At 42.8% G+C, this 24,049-nt stretch overlaps 1 protein-coding gene across 2 annotated transcripts in view; it reads right to left on the bottom strand.

The window, feature by feature from the left end:
- LOC147663529 (large ribosomal subunit protein mL66-like) overlaps nucleotides 1–19,149 on the bottom strand; it is a 213,029-nt gene extending 193,880 nt beyond the window's left edge. The window contains exons 1-2 of one of the 2 annotated variants that reach the window (XM_086950384.1): nucleotides 19,010–19,149; nucleotides 331–362 (exon numbers count right to left, since the gene is read on the bottom strand). In XM_086950384.1, the coding sequence (XP_086806510.1) occupies nucleotides 331–362; nucleotides 19,010–19,100 (123 nt within the window). In that variant the 5' untranslated portion in view covers nucleotides 19,101–19,149. The remainder of the gene's footprint in view (nucleotides 1–330; nucleotides 363–19,009) is intronic. The other variant, XM_086950385.1, reaches the window with a different exon arrangement.
- Nucleotides 19,150–24,049: the final 4,900 nt, after the last annotated feature.

Raw genomic sequence — 24,049 nt, 5'->3', positions numbered from 1 at the left:
AGTTGTCCATCTCATGCCAATGTGGTATTCTGCCCCACTACCCGTGATGTCACAAGGTTCCATCTCAGGATTCTGGAGGTTCTTAGAAATTGCTTGGAGACTGCGCAAGTAACATCAAGATCTTTGGGACACTTACCTTTGTATGTGAACTACCTATACTGTTGTGCATCCAATGCTTCGGCCACCACAGTAAACACGCTTCCACACATAACAACTTGCCTCCAGTTAGCCTTACCTACAGCTACATAAGTACCCTGCAATACAGAGGTATTTCAGACAACAAGGAACCTGCTGATTAGGCTGCAATTGTAGCAAACAACAAATACTCACAATAGAAGTCTTCCCTTCTTTCTTTTCAATCACTGTAAAAAAGAAAGCACAAGGGTCAGTTTTGAGACTAATAATGTATACTGACTAGACAGAAATATGTGTATACGTACACAGAAACTAGTTTAGTCAATGGTTTCGGGGTTCAAAACTATCAAAAACTAGCAGATGCATTACAAAGGACACTTTCTTCGATGCAACACTATTTTGCACAGGTTTTCTCTGGCTTTGGCATGATGCGTTCACAGATTTGGTTATGCTACATTTGAATATGCTATTTTCGCCTTAGTGCATTCACATATCAGGCCAACTCCAACCCCATCTACATTACAAAGGCCTTTGGCCTGCTACTCCCTCACTCCTATGCTCTTGGCAGGGAGCCACTCATCGCTTTTCTCCCATCTGGTTCCCTTTTAACATCTTCTTCCAGGATGAAGAGGTTAAGGATGGAGGTCAAAAACCCTGCTGCTCTGCCCTGTCACACCTTTCCCACCTACTGCCTGTCCCTATTATTCCAAGGGTTTCACAAATCTCACCTGCACAAGTAGGTTGTTATTCCTCGTGGTTCTAAGTGGAACACTATGGACTCGAATAATGAATTGTCTGAATTTTATGAGGGGTCTTGGTTCTGATTGGTGACCACAGACCTTACTGAGGTGTCTGAATTCACTATAATTGTGCATTGACTGTTTCTGGGTAGTACAGCAGAGACATCTATTAAGGATCAGGGAATTTACTAGGGTGGCCCCTTCACTTCTATGTGGTACACAATAGAGCCTCTACTAAGGCTTGTGAAATGTACTGGGTTTGACACTTCACTGCTTCGGTTGGCACATTATGGAGCCTCTACTGACGTGTCTGAATCTATATGGGTTATTTCTTCACCACTTCTGGATAGTAAACTACAGACGGAGGTGCCTGTGCATTGCACTTCCAATGCTTGTCAATGGTGAAACTTAAACCCTCTACTGAAGATCCTGTGAGTTGCGTGTTCTCCACTACTGAATGGTAGATCATTCACCCTCTACAGAGACTTCTGCAGAATTCGTGGAGTCCTCTCCATGGGCTCCAGTGGTCCCAAATGCTGATGTTACTAGATTGTCAGTGCTCATTACTGGGACTCCTGAATGACCCAAGTCCGGGTGCATTTTAGTTACTTAGTCCCTGAAGATGGGAAACTTGATAAGGTTACTTAAAGATGTATTCGCAAAAGCACAATATCCTTCACACTCATCTTTGATACACATCATGTTAAGGTGCAGCTACAGGATAATTACAGAATGATTAAAGTACAGTGTCCAAATCACAAACACAATACCACAATTCTTCACATACAGAGCACAAACACACACCAACAACTCTGCACAGCAGAGAAGCCCATTTACTTGACTACCTGAAAGTACACTGCACCCCACAAGGGGTAGAAAGGAGCAATTTAAATGCTATGCAACACAATTTTTTGGGGGGGATGCCTCCATCGCCGTGTATTATACAGTAAACCCATGAACATCAACGGCATCAGAGGAATTAGGAGCAATAAACTGCAGGCGTCAACAGACCATTCCCAAGATGGCGCTCCTGTGTATTCAGCAGAAAACTAAATAAAACTATGCGACTTTGAAGCACTCACAATTGGAGGGAATTGTTACGGTATGGCGATCTTCAAAACAGTACAGTTTTGTTGGACTGAATAGATCATTGTCATAACTAAGCAAACCATTAGCAATAAGTCCCTAACCATAACCAATTTACTACCACTTTCATTATGTTTGTTACCACTGCTCCTCTTCTGTTGTTAAAACCCCACTGAGCATCTCTCAACTCTCCTTCTCCCTCATACCGCTGAAGGATATATAAAGAATGGTTCACTTATTTTTTCCATAGAACTGAAGTTCTGGGTTAGGTATTTGAAATGTTCATATAAAGCAGACTGAATGGTAATTCTGTTTTAAGTAAATATGTAAAGTTTATTTAGAAAATTAAACCAAAAGAGGAGCTTTATTACAAACGGAAGAGACATATTGCCTCTCCTCCTTTCCAGCTTGCAAATTTTCAATCACCAAGAGCTATAACTCCAGGGCTCTTCTTTCCCAATGAACCTATAATTTGTCGTTTCATTTTTGCTCCAACTCAAAGGCGTTCACATTGTTCTCTTCAACCAGATAACTTGTGCTGTTCATTCACACAGAGCTATAGCTCCAGCCCACCAATCTCTTGAAAAAGCCAAAGAGCTGCAATGATATAGTTACATTTTCCAGTCCTTATCCGTTTCTACCAGATTTGCAACTTTCAAAATAATTGCCATCTACGTAAAGAAAATAACTGTTCTAAACCTGCCTTTCACTAAGACTACAAGGTATTGATGATCCACAATCAAAAACTGGACCAGGCAAATATTAGTAAATGTAAAATTAAAGATAGACCAGCACTTTACCTTTTGTCTCACAGATTTAAGAAGCTGCAAGGTCAGCCTCCCATAACAGCAGTACACAAAGCACAGCGTGATTTTTAAATTAAAGCAACTAAATAGCCAAAGACATGTCCAATATAGAGTGAACATACCCTGGATAGTAAATGGTAGCCCCTACTTTTAAAATTCCACTACAGATTGTGCACCTCAACGAGGAAAGGCTGACTGCCATGCCTGATATTAATATGAACTGTTGGTGTGATCTAAAAATGCATTGGGTGGGTAATTTTTAAAGCGTAAAAACTAATTACTAATGGAAAAGATCCATTGCTAAAATGCTGAAATTGGCAGTCTTCTCTCAATACCCCTCATAGCTTGGTAACAACCACTTACTAGATCTTTAGCCGAGGACAGAAGCCACTATTCCAAACAAAGCAGAACTCCAGCGCACAAGCACTGGTGGCCACAAATTTGTGCTTAACCTAATGGATCTGTCTTTGACCTCTGGTGTTGTAGTAACGTGGCTGTTAACTTTCAAAGAATGTGCAAAGCAGAAGAACATTTACAACCTGCCACCCCCCTCCCACAAACGCTAAACTTGGATCCTTCCATATCAAAACAGTAATAGAAACTACACTGTGGCTACAGGAACAGTGCTCTCGACAACCATCATCACCAACTCCCACATGCACGCGGGCAGCAATGGACTACATTTTAGCCGACAGGAAGGTTCTGTGCACAGACACCAAGGGGTGATCTATGTGAAAAAGTTCTAACATCAGATTAGCTGAAAAAAGACAAGACCTAAATTCTGTTTATGGGTCTAGTTCACCCCTCACTCAGTTCCTTTAACTGGGCCGTCACACAGGGTCCCCCCCAAGCAGAAAACAAAAGGCTACAAACCTAGTGCAACTGTTCAACTGCGACCTATCCTTCACATCTGGAGCAAACAAACTTGCTTTGAGAAATCTCACAAAATCTTCATATGAATATATCTCGACTCGATTACTGCAATTCATTCTATTTGAAACTACGGCACTCTACAACATGCAGCGGGACCAAACTGCTTGGCCTTCACCATCATTGGTTATGCTAAAACTCCACTGAAGGCTGGCTGATGATCTAGGACAGAGAACACTTTACAACTCAATGTGTATTACGTAAAGGTTTGCTACCTGGAAACCACTCCGAGGGTTTAAAGATATATACATCAACCTGCCTCCCAAAAGCTCCTCTCCTTCCACAAAAAAGACACAAAGGATTTTAAGAAAAGTTGCTACCAACCTCAACACCCTCCAATAGCATCTGGGGCATGAAGAGCAAACCATTTCCTCATATAGCCTTTTAAACATTTGTGCACATACAGGCATCATCAAGTTCACAGCAACACAACAAGACTATTTGTCAGAACCTCACACACTTTACCAAAGTCTTCCAACATTGGCCATATTACAACCAACAGAAAGGTCCGTCTGCAGTGGGTCCAGAGAGTTAGAGGGCTACATAGCCACACTAGTGCAGCTGCGCACTACATAAAACGCTAGCTAACCTAACACAAAAGTCTGCTTTTTGAACAGTAATTTTTTTTTAAATCAAATCCCAGGACGACTGGATCCAGATGCTCCTGGCAAAACAGGTGCACTAGTGGCAACTTGGTACAACTAAGGTCTCTGAGTGTTAGAACAGTTCCTAAGCTTCCGTTCAAGGAGAATTTGGAGGTGCATGGCCCTACAAGAATTTCGAAAAGAGGTACTGTTTTTAAAACTAGAACCTCCATGTGCCAGTCAAACAAGCTGTGTAATCAATACAGGAGAACATTATGTATTTACACAGCTGGACGCAATGCTGGAGTTTATAAAGTGGCCAAATTTGAAAATAGGAATGGCTCTTGGCTAAATATTCTATTTCTTTTCACTTCAGTTAACTGTTCTTTTTAAGCCTCTGTTTTAACAGCACAGCTGCTGAGGAGACCTACTGCTATCAGTAGACACAGTGGACTTTAGGTTCTACCCCTCCACCATTGGTTTTCTTCAACCATCCTTTTAGGTCCTGGCTTCAAACTGTGTTACTCGCATCTTGGCTCAGCCCATTGAGTATCCATCTCTCACCAAAAGCTTTTTGGGTGTATCCTTCTGCCGCCACTCAAGTGATTGTATTGACCTGTATGAGAGACTACTTTACAACTGTAGCCTTCTTAGCCTGCTCCTGCTGACCTCCTCCCATATGTCTTATTCTGATGTGCGAACACTGCATGTATTGGTAGAACAAAACCCAGGCCAATTGGCTTTGCAAATGTTTGTTTATCTATAATGCCAAGGGAACGTTATACCTGATGAATGGCTTCTATTAGCTGTAGTGCCTTTAGCCTCAAGGGCTACATAGGCCTATTCTAGTTGATCAAACATCTAAGCGCACATCTGTTAGAAGAAAAAGTGTCTCGACATGGGCTGCTTTAGAATGCTCTTTCCAGCCGACCAACCCTGAAATGGAGACATGAACTTAAATTGGTCAATTTAGCAAAGCTTTGAAATGTTGGCATGCTAGAATTTAACTGGATTTAAATTAGCTGCTTTGGTTATTTCCTTAGGTTTTGAAAAACCAATAAACATGAATCAAAAATCAGAAACACAAAGAAATAAAAAATCATGGGGTGGTGGCTGGGAGAGAATATAAACAACTAAGACCATGTATGGTCTTTGTGTGATTAGATGCTGCACAGGCCGGTAGTACTTCTCTGCGGTCACAATGCACGCCCCCATCTGCCTCCACAGTCGTTTTTGGTGTTGGTCCATTCCCTTTAGTTTAAACATTTTTCCTCATCTGACCCTGAACGACAGTGCCAAACAGCTCTAAGGTTTTCTGTTTGAAACATCTGCCCATCACTAAAAGTCTGAGTAAGCTTCTCTTAAACTTTGCTGCCATTCTGAATGCCTGGCTGAAGAGGGGTAAAACCCCGAAACCGGTCCTAGGATGCTTGTTTCCGGTCCAGGGAGGGCCTGGCTTGGCAGTTCGGGCTGGACTGTTCCCATGAGGCACAGGGCCAAGACTGATTTGCATATGGCCAGGTCTAAACTGGGGTGGCATGGTGAGCAAAAGAATGATGAATTTAACCCAGATCTCTTGACTGGGGGTGAATGTTTTGATTTGTTCTGCATTCCGTCCATCAATTGTGTGTCTTTTGCATTATGAATGCATGAGCATGCCCACGGCGGTATACTCACTATTGGATCCTCAAGTATACATCTGCTCATGCTGTTAAGCCCAAGCCCAAGACCAGGCCATGCACCTTGGGGGACGCACATGCTCCCAATATTTAACCCTATCCCCCAACCATGTAGTCTATCCTTGCTGTTAACCCCTTATGTGCCACTGAAAGCCGTTCCAATTTGTTAGTCTCTGGACTTTGCAGTCGCTTCTAAACCCACTTTTAATCCCTCGTCTGTCATGGAGCTTTCCTTGTCACTGAAACACTCACTAGTGGAAATTGCTTGTTCATGCAATAAAGTCTGTCAGTACTGTTTAATCCTCGTTACTGCCATCTTGACAAAAAGATCTCCGCCTTGCTGTACATGCCTTGTCTACATCATGGAGTAGGTGTTTGCAGTCAAACAGTTTCCACACTCACAGAATCTATCCCATTACTAATTCCTTGTCTCTACACTAGGTCATTGAGTACAGTACTGCTGTTAATCTCATGTCCGTTTCATTCAATCGGTCAATGTTGTTTAACCAATGCTCCCTCGATTAGGTGTCCATCACCGGTGTAACACCTTGCTCCTCACTATTTCCACCCCTTACTTCTTAGTAACTATCTCAACCTCCTTGGAGGTCCATCAATTAAGATAATGAAAGAAACCTTCTTTGACCTCCTCGGCACATCACACAACACCCTTCCGAGCATAACCACGCAAAAGTCAACATTCATGACTTGGTCTTCTACTCCATGCCTTTACTCAACTACCAATCTCTGGAACCCCATGACCAGACCTGCCACTTTGACATCCCATTCTTGCTCCATCACACATCATCAACTTACCATTGTCAGCCTAAACAGACAAAACAATAGTTCCGCTCTTTCACAGACTTCTCTATCAACACTCAAAAATCAAAACATCGCAACCAAAAGTGAATCCAAAACCAATGTTAACAGATCTGCTGCACAGAATCTTAGCCTTGGTACTCAAATAATTAAAAAATAAACAAAAACATCTGAGAAAAAGAATTATCGAAAATCACTCAAACTAGTAACTGAAGACTCAACCAGAACAAGTCAAAGCTACCTAATTCAAGCCAAAACAAATCGCAGCAGCTGCCTCCAAGGTCAAAGACCATCAAAATGTTCAAATTTCACGATAATTCATTCTTTTAATCTTATACAGACACTCCCAAAGCCGACCTAATTGACAAATACAATGCCATCAACCAATTCTTCATCAAACAAGATAGACCAGTTTAGATGCTACATGGACTGCACCCAATAAATCACCCAAGTATTGTTATACAGTTTCTACAAATTAAGTAGGACTGTGTATCTGAACACAAACTTCAGAATATGGGAATTTAGTTCACAAATATCATCAGAAAATATTGGCATAAATCCTAGCTAGCTCACAGTGCCCCATCTGAAATCCTAACATTACCAGAGTACCAGATGGTATCAGCAACCTTGAACATGACCACTCTTATTTCCCAAAGAAATTGTGGCTACAGACCTACCCTTTTGTTGTCACTGTTGCATGCCCAAGGTAAACACAAGAAAGACACAAAAACAGCTTTCCAAACATTTATTTAAACAATAGTATTCTTCTACAGAAAGTGTGAGCTGCAAGTATTAGGCAGATGGAACAAAGCATTGTAACCAGCATTTCAAAAATGGTGAAAAAGATAAACAGTTCAACCATGATAATGTTACTAAATGATTATACTCCTACTTACACTACACCCATACTATTGAGAGCATAGTAGGAGTAGCCTCTGCCACATCCATTGGGATAGCCTAACCCCCATACCAGAGTGAGAGGTGTCAGGTCTCTGTAGTAATGGCTATTGTCCTTTACAGGATATAGTTCAGAGTCAGCAGGGCTGTATCTCAGTAACAGTGCATCATGTTCCAGGACAACCCCAGCAGAAGTGTTCCTCTGCCGAATGAGACTAAGGCTATTTATATAATAAAATCACTGTTCTAATTGCACTGCGTCAAAAGTGCAGAGCCGATGCAATAGTTGGTCAGGAGCCTTAGAGAGGTCAAGGGCATCACGTTCTATATGCAGAGCCTTGGACAGAGTGGACATGCATGTAAAAACATGCATGTACACTCTTATTAGGGTGTAACATACGGAAGAGGTATCATCAGCCTTATCTTGTAAAGGTGGTGCTACTGTCCAGCTGATATATATTGCCCAGTGAAATAAACATTGTGCAGCATAAATTCAAGTACATATATCGTAATTGCGAGTCACAAAAAATGAGGTATCAGCCTTATTTTGTAAAGTTGGTACCACTGTGCAACTAATATACCCCAGTGGAGTTGTACACTGTGTGAAACTCACATGCCACAGTATTATGTGCATATTTTTAAACAACAAGGGGACCTAAGGAAAGACAGCCGGGGACCTCAGGAATAGATAATTTAACAACAGTGGTCCCTAGGGAATTAGAGATAAGCCTGTAGAAATGAATACAGACCCAATCAGTACTGTATTGATTCAAACTTGTCCAGCCGGACAGAGGTCTGATATTTAATTTTTCACAATTTCGCAGATATATACAAACACAAAATACTGAAAGTGGGACAAGCCTGTATCCTACTACAGAAACATGTAGACAAACAATTAAGAAACATTCATGGGAGGCTGAGGCAACGTTCACGGTTTGTTTTTAGCAAAATCCTTTATAACGTAAACAGATCGCAAGAAACACCTCTACATAACAAATGCAAACATAATGGTTATAGTATGAGGCGTTTTTCGGGTCACAACGGCGTTTCGATCTGTGTGTGAAATATATGGATCATCATCAGGACATTAAATTACGCATGCCTGTGTGATTGCCTTAAATGACTGTAATATACCACAATTATTTGGGGGTAAAAAAAGGGAGGGAAGGGGGAAAGGAACATATTTACATAGTTAAAGGAGGTAATCAGGAGTTACGCAGCCTAGATTCAGAGATGACAAGCTAGTCAGTACAGATTATCAGCGTTACCATTTTACATTGCAACCTCAATTCATAGATGACACGCTAATCTGTACAGATTAGCAGCGTAACCATTTTACAACGTATAGTGACTGAGTGGGTAATGGGTGGCATTGTAGGAATGCTACCTAGGTTGCAGTGACTAGCTACTGGGCGAACAAGATTGCTGTCGTAATTAATTAAGTGGGCAGAATAGCCAGAGTGCGACAGGTGTCGATGTGTAGTGAAGGGAACTCACTTGTTGAACCGGTGGATGGGGGGGGGATCAGTTATGCGGGAGAGGAGCCAGTGAGGCAGGGGGTCGGTTCTGAGGGGTGAGAAGGGACAGGGTTAGCGGCCGACCATTAAGGAGCATGGAACTGGGGTAAAGGTCGATATGGCAAGGGGGCTTACCAACAGTGGGGCAGAATCTCAAGGGTTGCTGTATTCGAAGACTTGCAGTTATGAAGGGTGGAGTGATGTCTACGTAGGAGCCACCAGCGTGTGCTCGGGGAGTCAGGTCCTAGAGGGAATTAAATGAGGATTATTACGAGGAGAGGGATGGGGATTCTGTGCGTGTGAGTCGAGGTGCACTCACCTCGAGTTGCTGTGATTCTGGAGCCACCCGTGTGTGCTTGATCCTGGTAGTGGCCTGGGAATAAATTCAGAGGGTAGGAGGGGCCTGTGTGGAGTTGTGAATATTCCACAAGTAAGGCGAGGAGTTGTAGCATGCTTACTTAATAGCCCATTTCTACGTTCTGCTCCACTGGGGGTCAGCTATCCGGTCAATGCGGGGTGAGGGGAGGCAGTGAGCCTCTGTCTATATAACGAAATTTGTGCCGCGATTAGCCAGAAGGAGCATGTGATCAGTACTGAGTGCACGAAATAGAGGAAGGCTTGGGATTTGAGTATGGTGGCCATCATGGAGTAGAGTGTAACCCATGACAGCAGTGATGTGAGGGCATAGTGGGTGAATTAAAAACCAAGGTGATAGTGACAGTAAGGTGTACACATCGTAAAGAATAATGACAGTTACAGTCAAAACTTTTTCACAAATGAAAGGATCTGTAAGGAGGTCACTTGAAGGGAACTACATTCTGTTATTGGTTTATGCAGCAATCTAGATAAGAGTTGTCCAGTCCTCTAGACGGTTCAGTCCTGTATGGAGACTGTCAGTCTTCAAAATCCATTTGAGTCCTTATTTGTTGAGCAATTTGGAAATTTCGCCTCCCCTTGGTGAGTTTGACCACACATATGATAGTCCAGCGTAGATCATCTTCGCAATGTCCAGTCTGTGAGTAATGTTCCACCAGATGTGCATTAGGTGTTTTACATCGTATTCTGGTCCGGTGTTGGCATATTCGAATTCGTATTTTTTGAGTCGTTTGCCCAATATATAATTTGTTACAGGGACAAAAAATTGCATAAACGACATTGCATGTGTTACAGTTTGTGAATGATTTTAGTTCAGATCGTATATTACCGAAAGGCAATCGCACAGGCATGCGTAATTTAATGTCCTGATGATGATCCACGTATTTCACACATGGATCGAAATGCCGTCGACACCCTAAAAACGCCTCATACTATAACCATTATGTTTGCATTTGTTATGTACAGGTGTTACTTGCGATTTGTTTAGGTTATTAAGGATTTCACTAAAAAAAACCTTGAGCATTGCTTGAGCATCCCTTGAATGTTTCTTGATTGTTTGTCTTCATGTTTCTGTAGTAGGGTACAGGCTTGTGTCTCACTTTCAGTTATTTTGTGTTTGTATATATCTGCGAAATTGTGAAAAATTAAATATCAGACCTCTGTCCGGCTGGGCAATTTTAAATCAATACAGTACTGATTGGGTCTGTATTAATTTCTAAAGGGTTATCTCTAATTCCCTAGGGACCACTGTTGTTAAATAATACAGTATTATGTGCAAACATTATCAAACAAGTGATTGCGGCATCGTAAAAACAGGAGCGTGATCATGTACTGGACAGTGGCACCATCTTTAAAAACGTAAGGCTGATACGTCTTCCGTATGTAACACCCTAATAAGATGTTTTTACATGCATGTTGCACGATATCCTCTTGATCTACCTTCTTCCATGTTATATGTGCTTCTCTCTTATACTTATTTAAATACGTCTGGCAGCCATTTCAGCCCCAGACACACATTCTGGTCCAGGATAAGGGACATTCTGGTTAATAAGACGTTCATATGTCAGAAACATGGCTGTTGGTTTACCATACTATTTTCTCTCCCAACAGGTTGGACAGCCAACACCAAGACAAGTAGGTACCACACTTAGGGCACTTGTATCAACACAATTGTGGGGTAGACTTTTCACCCATTATTATTTTTGTCCTGAAAAAGCGCCACAGATCCTTTTGACCACCACAGGCATGAAACATGTTGGCTTGGGTTTGACCCTACCCATGGGTACAAAAGATAAGCTACTAGGGAACATTAACATCCTATTAGTTAGTAGCACTAACCTAGAAAGGGTTTTTTAATATGACGGGGAATCAAGTTATTAAAAGTTTCAGTGATATCTCATATCAGTTTAATTTTGTGTCATAACACACCCAACACCACCCCACCTAGACCTTCATGGCACTCATCGTACGGCAATAAAAACAAAAGATCTCTGCCAAAGTAAACCTTCGGGAGACCGTAGGGCATTGCAGCTCCAACCCGACGAGGAGCAACCACCCTATGATGAAGCATAACATCCCTCGGGATGTGTGAGGGCAACATGAAACGGTCTTGTTGACTGCAACTCTATAAATGTGTCTAACCTTGATACAAACTTCTCTAGTTCTCCTTTCCGAACTAGGAACAGTGACCCCAGGTTTTTTGCATTTGGCATTTTATTATAAGCACTTTGAAACTTCACATGCAAGTATCTACGAATCACAACTGGGCAGGTTCAATGATTTCCAGGGTACATCATCAGTAACAATAATAATGCTGCTTGTGGCAACAGGAGCCAAACCCTCCTAAGAACAGATGCATAAAAAAAAGAAACTGTGAAAGAAAGTAACCCATTTGCTTAGATCAATCGCTCATCAATTTTTGCTCACCCTCTTCTTTGGTGAGGAATACTTATTTCTTTTTTTTTTCATTCATATTTGTAGATCGAGGAAAAGTCAGGTTGAGGCGTTATGGACAGAGCTGCAGACTTAGGCAATGACGAAATAGGTACGAGTCTTGGCGTCGGCTTAACATCCTGTGACTCTGGGAAAATCACTTAATCTCCCTGTACATATCAAAATTAGTATAACCTTGTGTAATGTAACTGGTGCTCATGTAAAGCACATCAATACCTTTGAGTCAGGTTTGCGCTATATAGAACTACAAAGAGAAAAAAATGTGTGAATTGTGGCAAACACAACATGCATGGCTCACAGTGTTTTCAAATACACATCTGAGTTATTTGCAGCGAGAAGTCAAATACTACTTTTGCATGAGGGCCAGACTGGGAACCCAAGGCAGCCCTGGCAATTTTCTCAGACCAGCCTCTGGGGAAGCACTGCCTGGCCCTATGAGGTTGTAAATGCTTGCTTGCTGCTTTTGTTACTGAGGGCCGATATTGCAGTACTGCTACAAAACTGGCCTCCGGTAACAAAACCGGTCCCACTCTTCCAGCCTCCCGGGAAAAAGCCTGATGCCCGTTACGCCAGTCTGGCCAAATTTAAACTAAAACAACATTATTGGAATGTAATGTTTTAGAAAAGGACCTCGTATTTCTGTCCTAAAAATCTTACAGAGCACGGAGCCCACTCCCCGAATAGAGATCAGCATCTTTAGGACGGGCTCACTGGTGCTGATAGCACTGCAACTCAAGGTGGCACAGCGAGCAAGCTGCATGATCTTGGAGATTTATCAGGAGTAGGGACTAGTGTAAAGTGTCCAGTGAGGCTGCCATCTGAATTTAATTTGCCCCCTGCACCCAAGTCCATGACAGGCTCATATAAAATTGGAGTAGACCATTTACCACAGCAGCCTCATGTCTAGAACATATTCAGATGCACTAGGTAGATCGAATGTGCAGCCCTCGCCCCATATACATATCATGCTCAGATGCTCTTGAAGTGCATCACTTGCCCCAGAATCTGATAAAAAGGCAGTGACTGCCCTTCCAGTTCCACTGATCCTTGTTTTGTACGTAGCGGTTGTATTACTAATGTATATTTAATTTAATGAACGGCAAATCTCACTGTGCCTTACAGAGCCACTAGCCGATGCTTTGTATTTTTCCTAACAAATCTATTCCCAGCGTATTTACATATATCACATGACCCCTGACTATGCTTAGGACATTGAATGCCTTATTTGTGATGCGTCTGGTTTAATGAAATGTGTGCTACTATTGTAAGTAGTAAAAAGTACTGCTGGGCACACAAGTAGGTCCATCTAAGGAAGGAGTTCCTCAAACATTTTTAAATTATCAACCCAAGGTCTAATTGCATGTAAAATAGGTATGCTGTAAAATACACAAATTGCCACTCTTTTTTCAAACTTTTCACAGGGCAGGGAACTCGTGTGCCCCCCTTTTGTTGGTTGGGCTTGCTTGCTCATGACATAACACTCTTTCCCAACATTTTCATCCACCACTTCAAAAGTCACCAGCCACCACTTGTTTACCAAAACTGTACCCCCCAGGGACAGAGAGGGGCCCTAGAAACCAGGGGAAAGATAGCCCCAACACAAAAAAGGGGGTGGTTCGCCCACACATCATGCTGCGCCCTTCATCCAGAATGTTTTTTATTTATTTAAACAAAAACAAGAGCAACCCTTATGTCCATGCGAACAGGGGTATTAAGTAATCCTTGGAAGAGGCTTTAACTTGGAACTCATTTTTAGGCAGATTATTCGTTTCACAGGTCTTTGTTTTGAATCAATCATTATAGAAACAAAATTGTGTATATCGAACAGTGTCATCAGTCAAGATTTGTGAGTGCAATAATAGCACAGCCAGTATTTTTGTAAGAAACAACAATTCAGCTGAACAGAGTTTTATTAGACAAGAATGATTTAAACAAACAATATTGTGAGTGTCTTTCAGGACACAAAGGAAAGAATAAGTAGACCCCATGTGTGAGATCAAAACAAAAACTGAAATTGAAAAGGTGAAGTAAGAAATAAACATTTAAGGTGTATTGTATCAAAGTTTACGAAACGTTGTCTGTCTCTGTAATTGTGTCGACAATGTTTCGACCCTTAGAAGGATAAGAGGGTCTCATCAGGACAGAGATTTCCTGGGGTCTAGGGAAGACAAAATAATAGGAATTGGGGGTTAGGTGGGACCCAGTGTGGTTGAGATTAAAAAAACGTATTCTATTGCGGGGATACATACTGGCTGGGAATGTAGAAGTTCTTATCAACATAAACATAATGAAACCATTGAGGGTTTTGAAATTAAGCCAATGATTTCAAAACCCTCAATGGTTTCACTATGTTTCTCTGTATCGTAAAATGTACTGAGCATTCAGCAGTCATTCACATTACTTCAACTATTCTGTGTTTTTCAGGTACGACATCAGGCTCTGGAAAAGGCAAGTAGACTAAACTGCAACACTCACATTTAGGCATGTGAGAACTAAGCGCCAAAAGGTGTAGTTGCTTGGTTTGATGACAACATGTTTGCAGAATTCAGAGCAGAAACCAACACTGAGGCCTTGTGCGAACTGTTGCTTAAAAAACCATCTTCCCGTGGTTTCTTTAAATGTGCTCCGACTGCCTATATTTCAGTCCTATACTTTTCATAAGGCATACTTCTATGACAAATGTACGGCAAACAAATAGCCACCTTATGCGATTAATGCGGGTATTTACTGATATAAGAAAAGATTTTGGCAATGTAGGTTATATTTTAAATTCTATCCATTTTTTTTGTTGATCCTCCTTATTTTGTTATTCCCTGTTAATATACATGTCAAGCTTACCAGTTGCTGCACAACTACCTAATAGTTACCCTATTCTAATGTAATTCTCCGGAAATCTTCAATCCCTGCACTTTAAAAAGTAATGCCCATTTACCCATTATATATACAAATGCATTGAACACCTATGTAAATCGCATGAGAGCTGTATTATAAATGTTTACGAGTACGTTTTTATGTCTCCATTCAACAAATGTGTGATTCCTGCCTGGGGTTCTCACATTGTCATGTTGTACTGCACTCTGAAACCCTGTTGGGTAAAGTTTGCATTAAACAAAAGAAATAATTTAAAAAATGAATAAATACTGCAACTCTTCAAACAAGTGTTTCATCCAGAGCTGAATGAGCTACCAACCAAGGCGAATGAGAATGATGGAAGTTAACCATAAAGACAGAGGAGACGTATATACCGAAAACTCTTTAAAGCAAAGCTCAAAAAATATTCTAAGCATGTGCAGCAGTAAAGTGACAGTTCCACTGCACGTGTGCAGCAGTGAAGTGGCAGCTGCACAACATATGTTTTGCACGATCTAGACCTAAACGAAGGGTACTGTTCAAATAGTTACCAATTGTGATAGTCAGTCGCTGAGAGTTTGTTTTCCTCTTGTTTTCTGGGTTCCTGCATCCTTTCTAGTCTAACCCTAGAGTCTGGAGTCAACCTGCAGTTCGATGATTTCTGTCCGTAGGTTCAGCTTTTGCACCCTGTTTCTAGTCTGAGATCCTAAGATGCCTAAAGATCCGCAGTAACTAGAAATTTAATTACCGCAAGGATAGTGGAGAGGGCAACACTTGGAAGTATAACGATGCAAAAAAAGGACCAAATAGAGTTCCAACACCTAAAAAACACTAAAAACACGTGTTCTGCAGCTTTCCGATCCAGCGTGTGTTTATTGTATACAAATCAAGGTAAACGTGAAGTACATATCCACACCTGTATCCAGTGTCTATAGATCAAGCACGTCATCGTCAGACCACAGGTTCAGAACCAACCCTAGTCTGTCACTGGGTGTACTTTTAGTAACTATATGTTCCTAGATTATGTGCTTGTACTTGCATTTACATCAGTAGTATGTTCATGGGTACTATTTGCCTCTTCTACCGTAGGTGTAGCGTGTATCATCATCTTTCTGTGGCCAATATCTGTTTCTTGGGTTCAGTGCCTAATCCGCTTTCCAACATGGCTCCTGATCTACCCCCAAGTACAGCTTCGGCTCTTGCTTGTTCTTAGGACAGATGCACTTTCACAGAGGGAGTCTTCCTCAGTATATCTATAGGTTCGGCATGTCTTCGGCTGTGCTGGGTCCAGAGCCTGCCCTGTCCTTTCTCTAGGCCCATTGGTAAGGCCCACCGGTCTCTAGGTTCAGAACTTGGTTATGTCTGTCCAACACATCTCAAGTAGCTCAATGTCAAGAGTGAGTAGCTTGTCTAGTCTTGTTTGCGGATCTGCGTTTTTAATGGCAAAAGAAATTCAAACTACAGAATCCGAAGAAATACAAGGCATGAATAAACTAAAAAGACCTGTTTCCCAGAAAAGAAACGCAGGGTGATTGTGGGCACTTCACTCTGTTGAGCTATGTTATGTATAGTCCATTGAACTCGAGGTTTTAAGATAAAAGATCATGTCAGACGTTTGCTTTAAGTTGATTCTAAAAAGCACATAAGCTTATTTCACAAGTGCAAATGCGGAACAACGTTTCTTCCAGGGTTCAGAGTCTGGGGTATAATGAATTCAGTGCTGATAGTTTTTATGATACCAAAATGTATGGTAGACAAGATTGTTTCTTACTATTTACTTAGCATTGTTTGTTCATCAAATCATAATCTGCTCTCTACTTCTCTTAACACTATAGTCTATGGGGGTGCTACATGAGCTTCCCGGGCTGCTCGCTATGTAAGTCTGCCAGATTTCTTTCATCAAGAATCTTGCTTCTACCATTTCAGGCTTAGAACACAACGTTGTAACCTTTGGCGTTTGAGACATGAGACCAGCTGGTGCGGAGAGATTCATCTGTTGAAACTGCTGGAGTGATCGATTGCAATTTGAAGAAACAGAAGTTTACAAATAAAGTCTCGTTCTACCACAGTTCACGCCTAAATGTTTGCCTTTACGTCTGCAGGAATAGTGAATTCCCATTAACACCTATTCAGACTGACACAGGCAGAACCTGTGCTTTAGGACTGTGTTATATGAATGTAATTATCCTTATCCACAAACCTATGCTTAGTCAATCATATAATAGGAGCAATGTACCAGAGGGGTATTTCTGAGCATTTATTGCCTCAGAGTGCCTTATATGTGCAACCTGAAGAATAGCTCTGATACCTAATGCCATAACGTGTACATTCTGTGTAGCCTTAGTAATAGCTATATGTTTCAAATGTACACAAGTTCTGTGCTACGTCAGGCATATTACTATATCTTTCTAAAGTATATCGGTTCTGTGCTAGGTCAGGCCTACAATTGCTGTCTGTAGCAAACGCGTAAGAATTGCAGGACCTCAACTCTACTATCTAAAGCTTGAGACTGTACTATTTGTGGCACTTGAGGAAGCTCTGTTGTTTAAGACTTCAAACTATCAAGATTGTGAAACAGTAAAAGTAGCTCTGGTGTAATCCAAATGACTACTTGACTGTCTAACTCTTGTGTCTGTAAAATGTATTTACCTTGATAGATAGAAGCCAATACCTGTAATGTGCGAGTGAAAGCTTCTGTGCTTGAGGACTGAGCCAGTCAATTCTGAATCTTCATATTAAATCAAATAATTAACACTTTTCTGCAAAGGTTCAACGTGATCCCGTTTCCTTAACATTTCTGCTCTCAAACACTATCACTATTGATGACAGAAACACTTCCTGTGACTAACATGTCACTTTATTTTTGCTGTCACAATAGCCTTATCAATTTCCATTCTGTCACTGAGCTCTGATCACTCTCCATTCAACCCTGACACTATTTCTTTGTATCTCGCCTTTTCTCTCTTTCTCGGTCTTTATGTCTCTTTCTCTGATTTTCCACCTGTCACGCGTTACTCTTTTTCAATCTCTAGCTCTCTGCCACACTCTTATACTGCCTTTGATCACATCCTGTTCCCCTGGCACTTTGCGCCCCCCCTAATTATTTATCATTTGATCCCACCTCTAAGCGTGCTTCTCCTCTGGTTCACATCTCTATGTACTTAGACCACAGCATGACCCAATTTATAATGTAACAGTGAAAGTCTTCTAATGTGTTACAGAATAGAAAGCTGCATGTGAGGTAAGCTTGTCAAAGAGATTGGCGCAAAAGCTAAAAGCCCTCATAAGAACGGACCCAGAAACGCTCATTTGAGAATGCGAGTTTTTGTGCATTTACCGCAAGTACAATTTTACCACTTCACATTGTGCCAGGAAAAATCTGGTCCAATGTCCGCTTCGGACTGCTGTCTTACTCCTGTCCCGTAGTGCCTCTTGGTCCCACTTCTGTAAAGGACTGTTCCTCAGTACACCTCCTGTCCAAAAGCGTTCCTAGATCCACTCCATGTGCCTTGACCTAGCCCCTGCCTTGGACTGTCCCTACCTAGGTCCAGTTCCTGACCTGGACTGCTGGTACAGCGCCTGTAGTGGTTTGTGTACAAGCCAGTCTCTATCCTGGTCTGCTTCTAATCCTGACCCTTTCTTGGTATGACCCAAGGTCCAGTCTCGGTATGCCCCTAAGGCATATGTCCTCTAGTGCCCTTCGGTCCGGCAACCTTCCGGGTCCTGTGACTTGGGGGAGCGCCTCCTCAGGTTTGCCTCTAGCTCCAGCTGCCAGTGTAGTCTGCTCTAAAGCAAAGGGGCCAGATGGCTCCAGGTCACCTGAGCAGCTGACCAAAAATGGGAGTTGTATTCTTGGGTCAAGTAAGTAGGAATATTTTAATACACACCCCTGAAAATAAAGCTAAATCTGGAAAAGCAGCGTCCCAGTGTGACATGCAGTAATCTGCTAAACCAGCCTTACAGCACATGTCTTCCCTCCTCTGCCCGCAGGTCAATCGCGGCTCCTGGTCTGTGTCTGTTCCCTGCAGCTGCCCGTGTTTAACTGAAAGTTGTACCAAAGTTTTCTTCCCTCAAGCTGTTCCAGGGGCGCCGCGGCCAGTGTCCCTTTCCCAGCAGGTGCCCTGCACAGGCTGCACGTACCTTCCCTCATCCCCCGGGTCTGCAGGCTCAGGCTCCCGCCCGCCCTCGGCAAGGCGCACCGCAAGACTCGCAAAAGCATCGCAGCCGCCATGCCGCTGCTGCTGCTGACATTGACCCGTCTGACAGCCGCGCTTCCGCTTCCGGGTACCTGAGCCGGGAGAGTCATGACACAAACGACGGACTGCTGTGCAGGACAGGAGCTACAGAAAATGGGCTGACCTGAGGGCGCTGCTCAGGGCAAAAAAAAAAATAGAAATACCAGATAATATCTAGCAAGAAGCTGCAGAAACCTCCAGCACATTTATAGATCCCCGAAGTTTACCAGGACCATGGATTGTGTAGTTCATCCAGTTCAGGACGGTTCTTTGAATTCTGGGACTGGAGTTTTGATTTGATTCTGGGATAAAAAATAAAATAAAACTACAAATCCCTGAATGCAAATTGAAATAGCACCATAGACTATTGAACGTAGGTGATGCTACACATACACACACAGGGATTTATTTCAGAGGACAAATGTTGGAACTGCAGAGTCCAGGCAACTCACCCCATTTGCTATTTCAGTACCGGGTCTTGTTCCTTATGCGTCAAGAAATTAACCTAAGCAACAGGGAAACATTTTAACATGCATATGTACATGGGCTACCTCACTATCACCCTGGGTATATTTGCAGTGGCAAAAAGAACATTTGATTGACAGAATACAGAACAATGTCGTACACCCCGATCGGGCCTAAATCAATGCGCATGCGCATTGAGTGGAGCGAGAATTCAAGTGCTCAAAATAATCGTGAAACCAAGGGTTTTGTTTGTGCGGTTTTCTTTGAGTTCACGTGAATCACGTGACCAAACAAGCACGCGCATCAGCCTCCCTCCCTCTCTCCTAATTGCATTTTTTTCATTGCCGCCACCACATCAAAGGGCTCCTCCCTTTGATGTGGTGGCGGCTTCTCCTCCCCTAATTATTCATGGCTGGTTTCTCTTTCAGCGCCTCCACTCTTTCCCAGGCCTGTAAAATGACCGGATTCCCCACCCTGTGCTGTTCAACCTGCATTGCGTGAACGTCAGTCTATGATTCAGTCTTTGCTGTGTTAACCATCATTTGTGCAGTACACATTTATTTTCCTGTGTGTTACCCTTTGTTCACGATCTCCGTCCAAAAATGTTATAATAATCAGCTGTCACAGTTTCCGTCCTTACAGGATGTAATTTCAAGTGAAAGAGGTTAGACTAGTTAGCACAAACAATGTAACCTGTGCTCAGAGACCCGCAGTCTGCAAATATTTGCAGTCACGCTCACATGCTGGCTCCTCTGCTACCTGAGGCTCGAAGCACCGAGTGGAATGCATTTTATGGAAAATATTCAGACTGTTTTCTCAGAATTCTTGGAGTTCATTCTTTCGAGTGACACATTGTTTGCTCTTTAGCATCTTTTAACCCGCACGCCACACCCACATCCAACACTTAACTTTTAATAATTTGCACGGGACAGAGAGCTCATCTAGGGTCTCCAGTTACCCCAGTAACTTTCTTAGTTTTTCACCTGGTTTATCATTCCATGCTAGACCATCATGCACCTTAGTTTAGCGTCCATAGTCACCTTGACAACGGCCTTAGTCCCTCCTCACTGCCGGAGTCTAACTGAGAGTTCACTTCCGGGCAACAGCTTGTAATAATTCGGGGGCACTTCCCAGCCTCATTTTTATTGAAGTTACCTGAACCCGGCGTCTCTACCGACCGGCTTCACAGGTATGCGAAACTATGACTTACCTATTTGTACATTGCTGCTCTGTTTATTACGGGTGGTATAGCGTGACTGGCGTGACCACATTGCCCTGTTGCTCACTTTAGGCACCTCGCATATATTATCAGCACAGAGCCGCTTTCACAATTTTGACTCTTTGAATTCGTTGACACTCCGTTTAACCCTTTCTTTTTACCATGTTTTGAGCTAGTTTTCATGATCTTATTGTTCATTTCTATTTCGTTTCACACGTACGTGTATTACCTGGAACCCAGTGGTTTTGAGCACATGGTTTTCCTTTCACTCGTTTCCTTTTTCACACTTTCCATCACTAAGCACACAGCACCTTTACTCTTTTCGCATTTGTAATGTTCTTTGATTCACCTCAGTTTCATTTCTTTCCCAGGGATTACCCCCTGACGAAGGGCTGGTCCCGAAATTCATTGGGGCTATATACAATTTCTGTGAAGTCACAACAGTATATACATGTGCCTCATAAATGCACTAGGATGTACCTATGATACGAATCACAGTTGTATCGGAAAATTGGATACTTCATGATCTGAACAACAACAGAATAAATTCATTTTGAAATTCAAGAACTGTGTGAAGCAATTTGTAAAAAGCGACAGGCTCTCTCAGGCTCTTCCAGAGTGAAGGGCACCTTTTCCAATAATTGAGTGTTCACCTCAAGGACAGGAGGCGACAACCTGTAGCACCCAAACCTCAGGATTAACTTTCTTATAGTTTAATACACTCTAAATATTTTTTTCCATAAAAAGGAGTGCGACTGATTCTTCTAAATTGATATTATGCATTGCTTACATCTGCTGCGCCCCATATTTTATGTGAAAGACTACGCAAATTAGGATAAATCTGGTGTAGAATATAATCTGGTGTAGAATATATTCTACAGAAAGTAACAGGTACACTTCCAAAAGTATCAAACAGGAAGCAACTTCTGTTTATAATGGTAAAAGCAGGCACCTGCTGAATTATTCTAATCTATGCAGCAGCCTTGTTTTTATTGCCAGTGTTTACATGCGCGGATGGATACGGACCGGCTATGCCACACCACGCCCGGAGCTTCTTTTTTTAAAGAGACTCAACGTTTGCTGGCATTGGCTGAAGTGTGGGGTTACGTTGCAAGTAAAGGCGGAGGAACAAGGACGACATCTGCCATGGGGGGGCTGCATTGTGAAACGCTTCTGCTAATACAAAGCGGTGCATTGGGAACCTCAAGCGTTCTGTTACACCCCAAAGAGGCACTTTTATGCAAAAAATAACACATGATTCACAGCAGATTAACAATGCATCTTCTCTACATTGTTTTATTAGTTGAACGTTTTGCAATTGGCAGGTCAAAGGCTTTGCGCATATAATTTAAAAAAACATTGTCTAGTCAAGCTGTACTTTGAAAGCTATCAAAAACAAAGTGAATGTATTTTCTGTGGTCTTAAACTGTGCAAAGAGTTTCAAAGCTATACGTATTGGCATTAGCTGTGGACCGAAGTCATGATGACACACATAGTCCCTCTAGCAGAGATGCTAGACCCACATACAAATGGCATTCTTTTTAGGTCTCGCCTTTTCCACTCAGTGCATACAGACCTCACTCAGTGCACACAGCCCTAACTCACACTGCACACAGGCCTCACTCAGTGCACACAGCCTTCAATCACACTTCATACAGTCCGCACTCAGTGCATACTGCACACACTCAGTGCACACTGCCCTAACTCACAGTGCACACAGCACTCACTCAGTGCACACAGCACTCACTCACTCGCACTGCACACAGTGATCACTCACACTGCACACAGGCCTCACTCAGTGCACACAGCCTTCACTCAGTGCACACAGCCCTCACTCACACTGCATACAGTCCGCACTAAGTGCATACTGCACACACTCAGTGCACACTGCCCTAACTCACACTGCACACATGCCTCACTCACATTGCACACAGGCCTCACTCACACTACACAAAGTCTTTGATTACACTGCATACAGGCCTCACTCAGTGCATACAGCCGTCACTCAGTGCACACAGCCCTAACTCACACTGCACACAAGCTTCACTCATACTGCACACAGGCCTCACTCAGTGCACACAGCCTTCAATCACACTGCATACAGTCCGCACTCAGTGCATACTGCACACACTCAGTGCACACTGCCCTAACTCACAGTGCACACAGCACTCACTCAGTGCACACAGCACTCACTCACTCGCACTGCACACAGTGATCACTCACACTGCACACAGGTGTTACTCAGTGCAAACAGCCCTCACTCAGTGCACACAGCCCTCACTCGCACTGCAAACAGGCCGCACTCACAGTGCACACAGCCCTCACTGACACTGCGCACAGGTATCACTCACACTGCGCACAGGTCTCACTCACACTGCACACAGGCCTCACTCACACTCCACACAGGCCTCACTCACAGTGCACACAGCCCTCACTCACACTGCACACAGGCCTCACTCACACTGCACACAGGCCTCACTCACACTGCACAAAGTCTTTGATCGCACTGCATACAGGCCTCACTCAGTGCATACAGCCGTCACTCAGTGCACACAGCCCTAACTCACACTGCACACAGGCTTCACTCACACTGCACACAGGACTCACTCAGTGCACACAGCCCTCAATCACACTGCATACAGTCCGCACTCAGTGCACACAGCACTCACTCAGTGCACACAGCTCTCACTCGCACTGCACACAGGGATCACTCACACTGCACACAGGCCTCACTCACACTGCACACAGGCCTCACTCAGTGCACACAGCCTTCAATCACACTGCATACAGTCCGCACTCAGTGCATACCGCACACACTCAGTGCACACTGCCCTAACTCACAGTGCACACAGCACTCACTCAGTGCACACAGCTCTCACTCACACTGCACCCAGGCCTCACTCACACTGCACACAGGCCTCACTCACATTGCACACAGGCCTCACTCACACTGCACACAGGCTTCACTCAGTGCACACAGCCCTCATCACTCAGCGCAAATACAGCATCACTCAGCACCACCACAGCATCACTCAGCACCACCACAGCATCACTGGTTCAAATATGTTCTCTCAATGTTTCAAGTTTTATTACAAATGTCACAAAAAAATGTTAATATTTCACTTCTGTTCTTGGATTTTCGTCACTGAACATAATCTTCACAAAAGTTATTTACAAAAGTTTAAGCTATTGCCATTAAAAATTACAATCACTTTTATTTAAGTATTAATTATTTAAAAAAATTAAAAGCCATTGTTAATT

This window comes from Lissotriton vulgaris, unplaced genomic scaffold (assembly GCF_964263255.1).
Source record: "Lissotriton vulgaris unplaced genomic scaffold, aLisVul1.2 SCAFFOLD_2155, whole genome shotgun sequence".
Lineage (NCBI taxonomy): Eukaryota > Metazoa > Chordata > Amphibia > Caudata > Salamandridae > Lissotriton > Lissotriton vulgaris.
This window is presented reverse-complemented; position numbering and strand designations above follow the sequence as displayed.